Below are 4,173 nucleotides of genomic sequence, written 5' to 3' on the forward strand. Positions count from 1 at the left end.
TTTTTCTCTTAAAAAACCCTTTTTCTAAAAGATATTTGCGTAGTCTTTCATACCATGCTCTTGGAGCTTGCTTTAAACCATATAAGGCCTTTTTAAGTTTAATGACATGGTTAGGTAAATCATTATCTTCAAAATCGGGAGGTTGATCAACATATACTTCTTCTTGAATATAACCATTTAAAAAGGCACTTTTAACATCCATTTGAAAGAGTTTAAAATCCATTATACATGCAAATACAAGTAGCAATCTAATAGCTTCTAATCTAGCAACGGGAGCATAAGTTTCATCATAATCAATTCCTTCCTCTTGATTATATCCTTTAGCAACAAGTCTAGCTTTGTTTCTAGTTATTATGCCATTTTCATCAAGCTTGTTCCTAAAGACCCATTTGGTTCCAATTATTAGATAATCATTTGGTTTTGGCACAAGTTTCCAAACTTGATTTCTTTCAAATTGATTTAGTTCTTCTTGCATTGCCAAGAACCAATGTTCATCAATAATTGCTTCATTTATGGTCTTAGGTTCAATTTGGGAAATAAAAGCTAAGTGATTACAAATATGTCTAATTGAGTTTCTAGTAGTTACCCCTTTGGATATATCACCAATTATCGCATCAATGGGGTGTCCTCTAGCTACTCTCCAATCTTGTGGTAGATTGTTTCCATCATTCGTTTGTTGATTTGGTGTTTCTTCATTGCTTGCTTCCTTTTCTTTTTGCCTTTCATCTTCCTCTTTGTTATTCAAGTTTATGTTTTCCATGCTTCTATAACATCATCATCACAAAGTTCCTTTCTAGCAAGGTATTGTTAGTCTCATTAAATACAACATGAATAGACTCTTGAATGACACTTGTTCTTTTGTTATCGATTCTATAAGCTCTACTTGTAAGTGAATATCCTAGAAATATGCTTTCATCGGCTTTAGAGTCAAATTTGCCAAGGTTTTCTTTTCCATTATTTAAATCAAAACATTTGTAACCAAAGACATGAAAGTATGAAATATTTGGGTTTTCTTCCTCTGTAAAGTTCATAGGGAGTTTTCTTCAAAATAGGTCTAATTAAAGCACGATTCATAACATAACACGCGATGCCAATGGCTTCCGCCCAAAAATATTTTGGAATATTATTTTCATTTAACATCGTTCTAGCAAGTTCTTCCAATACACGATTTTTCCTTTCTACAACTCCATTTTGTTGTGGAGTCCTAGGAGCGGAAAAATTATGTTCAATATTGTTTTCTTCACAAAACATTTCAAACTCTTGATTTTTAAATTCTCCACCATGATCGGTTCTAATTGAGACAATATTTGAAGATTGTTCGTTTTGAATAAGCTTGGCTACTCTCTTGAATGATTTAAAAGCATCGCTTTTGTATGTAAGAAATAAAGTCCAAGTATAGCGAGAATAATCATCCACAATGACCAAAGCATAGTAATTGCCACCAAAGCTCATGGTTCTAGTTGGTCCAAAAAGATCCATATGTAAAAGTTGTAAAGGCTTTGTGGTAGAAACAATATTTTTTGTTTTAAAAGAAGCCTTTACTTGTTTTCCCATTTGACAAGCATCACAAACTTTATCTTTTTCAAATTTGAGCTTTGGTAACCCAATCACAAAGTCTAAGGATATCAATTTGCTCAATTGACTCATGCCAATGTGTGTTATTCTTCTATGCCATAACCAAGAGTCATCTTCCTTACTAATCAAACATTTATCGTCATTTGAAGGCATACCATCTAAGTCTATCATATAAATGTTATCCACTCTATGACTAAGAAACTTAACTTGCCCATCAATAGACTCTCAATTTTACAAGAAGTTGAGTCAAAAATAATTTTATAATTTTTATCACATAATTGACTAATGGTAAACAAGTTATGTCTAAGGCCCTCAACAAGCAAAAATATTTTCTATAGAAACGGAGGAGGAATTACCAACTTTTTCAATACCGAGAATCTTTCCTTTGTTGTTATCTCCATAGGAAACGTGTCCATGCTCTTTCTTGGTGAATGATTGGAACTTAGTTACATCTCCCGTCATGTGACTTGAGCAACCACTATCCAAGTACCATCTAGAGCTTTTAGCCTTCAAGCAAACCTACATCACAAAGTCAAGATTTAATCTTTGGTACCCAAACCTTGTTGGGTCCTTGTGTGTTAGTCTTGGGCTTAGTTCCCTTAGGAACCCACACTTTCTTTTGCCCAATAATACCATTCTTTCTAACTTTACATGTGGATGCACTATGACCTTTTCCACCACAATGAAAACATTTAATGAATGGACTACTTGTCATGTAGGATGGAGAAATGAAAAGTTTTTATATGATTTTTCTTGTGTGCTAGTGTCAAAGCCTAAACCGGATTTGTTGAACATGCATCTTTGTTTACCAAGCAACACATTTAAGTTATCTCTTCCACATGTGAATTTGCTTAGAATTTCATTTAAATCATCAATTTCATTGTTTAGATTTTTACATGAAGTACATGATGATGAAGATGCATGATCATATGAAGATAGGCATTTAATACAACTAGTGCTAGCATCAAGTAATTTGAGAGTTTCATTTTCATCTTTCAAATCTTTCACTTCCTTTTCTAAAGATGCAATTTGTTTTTCCAAAGAACTAATAGTTTTCCTTGATGCTCTAAGAGTTTTAACATGTTTTAGTATTTCATTATGCATTCTTCAAACATGTCAGACAACTCATCATATGAAGGGGAAAGAGTAGAGCAAGATGAGTTTACCTCGGTTTCAGATTCATTTTTGTCCTCATTTTCCATGAGACATATATGTTGGGTTCCTTTGCTTGATTTCTCCGGTGGTCTCCCATCTTGCATGAAGCATAGGTTTGCTTCTTCCTTGGAGTCATCATCGGAAGAACTAGATTCGTCATCCCAAGCAAGATAAGCTTTCTTGAAGTTCCTTCTATCCATGCCTTGCTTCTTTTCATATTTGTCTTTCTTTTGAATATTTGAACAATTCGATTTGTAGTGACCGATTTTTCCACATTCATAGCAAGTGATGGTGAGTTGTGAGGATCCTTCATCTTTAGATCTTCTTCTAGGAAGAAATGCGGATTTCTTTGAAAAATTCTTCTTAAAGAATTTTCCATACTTCTTTACGAAGAGACTCATCTCATCTTCGTCAAGACTATTTTCGGAATCTCCATCTTCTTTTTCCTCATCCTTCTCTTTGCTTGGTGTTGAGGCCTTCAAGGAAATTCCCTTACTTTTCTTGATGGCTTGTTCCTTCAAGGTTATTCTAGTTAGCTCCATTTCATACTCTTGGAGCTTGCCGAACAAGGTTGCAAGATCCATGGTTTTCAAATCTTTTGATTCCGTAATAGCCGTCAACTTGGGTTGCCATTCCCTATTATGCACACTTCTCATCACCTTAGCAATTAACTCAAGGTTAGTAAAAGATTTATCCAAAGCATTTAGATGAGTGACAAAGTGTGTGAATCTTTTTTGCATACTTTGAATACTTTCATTTTCATGAATTTCAAACATTTCAAATTCTCTAGTGAGTGCATTTAATTTTGTAAATTTAACATCACTAGTTCCTTCATGGGTTATTTGAAGAATATCCCACATTTCCTTAGCATTCTTACAATTTGAAACACGAAAGTATTCATCACGACCTAAGGCATTTGTAATCAAGTTTTGAGCTCTAGCATTCCAATTTCCTTTCTTAATTTCATCTTCGGTGTAATTATCTATATCTTTAGGAATATCTTCATCTTTCTCATTTTTTATAGTAGGTGGTGTATACCCTTTTTCAACTACACTCCATACTCTTAAATCATTAGATTGAAGAAATATTTTCATTCGACTCTTCCAATAGGAATAATCGACGCCATTGAAAAAAAGAGGTCTAGTACTAGAAGATCCCTCAAGGGGCATATCATGGTTCAAAGAAGCCATCCCTTCTCTTGAAGCGGTTAAGCTCTTTAAACAAGAGTTCAAGCTCTGATACCACTTGTTGGACAGGTGGCTTCAATACTCAAGAGGGGGGTGAATTGAGTTTTACAAAATCTTTTCGCAAAGTACCTCCTTTGATATTTTAAAAACTATTTCTTTAATAAAGTTATTTAATAAGGAAATGTCTAATTGTAAAAGCAAGTGTAGTGATCAACAAAGTAAGCAAGCGAATATATAAAGACAATCTAAGATGCAA

At 33.8% G+C, this 4,173-nt stretch overlaps 1 protein-coding gene across 1 annotated transcript; it reads right to left on the reverse strand.

The window, feature by feature from the left end:
- Window positions 1-1,887: 1,887 nt before the first annotated feature.
- LOC133312573 (uncharacterized) lies at window positions 1,888-3,314 on the reverse strand. The gene is made up of 2 exons (XM_061513797.1): window positions 2,742-3,314; window positions 1,888-2,094 (listed from the first exon to the last, which is right to left on the reverse strand). The coding sequence occupies exons 1-2, from the start codon at window positions 3,312-3,314 to the stop codon at window positions 1,888-1,890; spliced, it is 780 nt and encodes a 259-aa protein (XP_061369781.1).
- Window positions 3,315-4,173: the final 859 nt, after the last annotated feature.

The sequence above is a fragment of the Gastrolobium bilobum genome, unplaced genomic scaffold (genome assembly GCF_033153095.1).
Source record: "Gastrolobium bilobum isolate Gb01-03AN ecotype WA unplaced genomic scaffold, APGP_CSIRO_Gbil_v1 utg30084, whole genome shotgun sequence".
NCBI lineage: Eukaryota > Viridiplantae > Streptophyta > Magnoliopsida > Fabales > Fabaceae > Gastrolobium > Gastrolobium bilobum.

What these genes read in the sequence shown, in the direction of transcription:
- LOC133312573 (XM_061513797.1), bottom strand. Translation starts at nt 3,314, where the DNA reads ATGGATCTTGCAACCTTGTTCGGCAAGCTCCAAGAGTATGAAATGGAG. An exon ending in AAAATGAATCTGAAACCGAG is followed by an intron (nt 2,095 to 2,741) that starts GTAAACTCATCT and finishes TTTGTGATGTAG; the next exon opens with GTTTGCTTGAAGGCTAAAAG.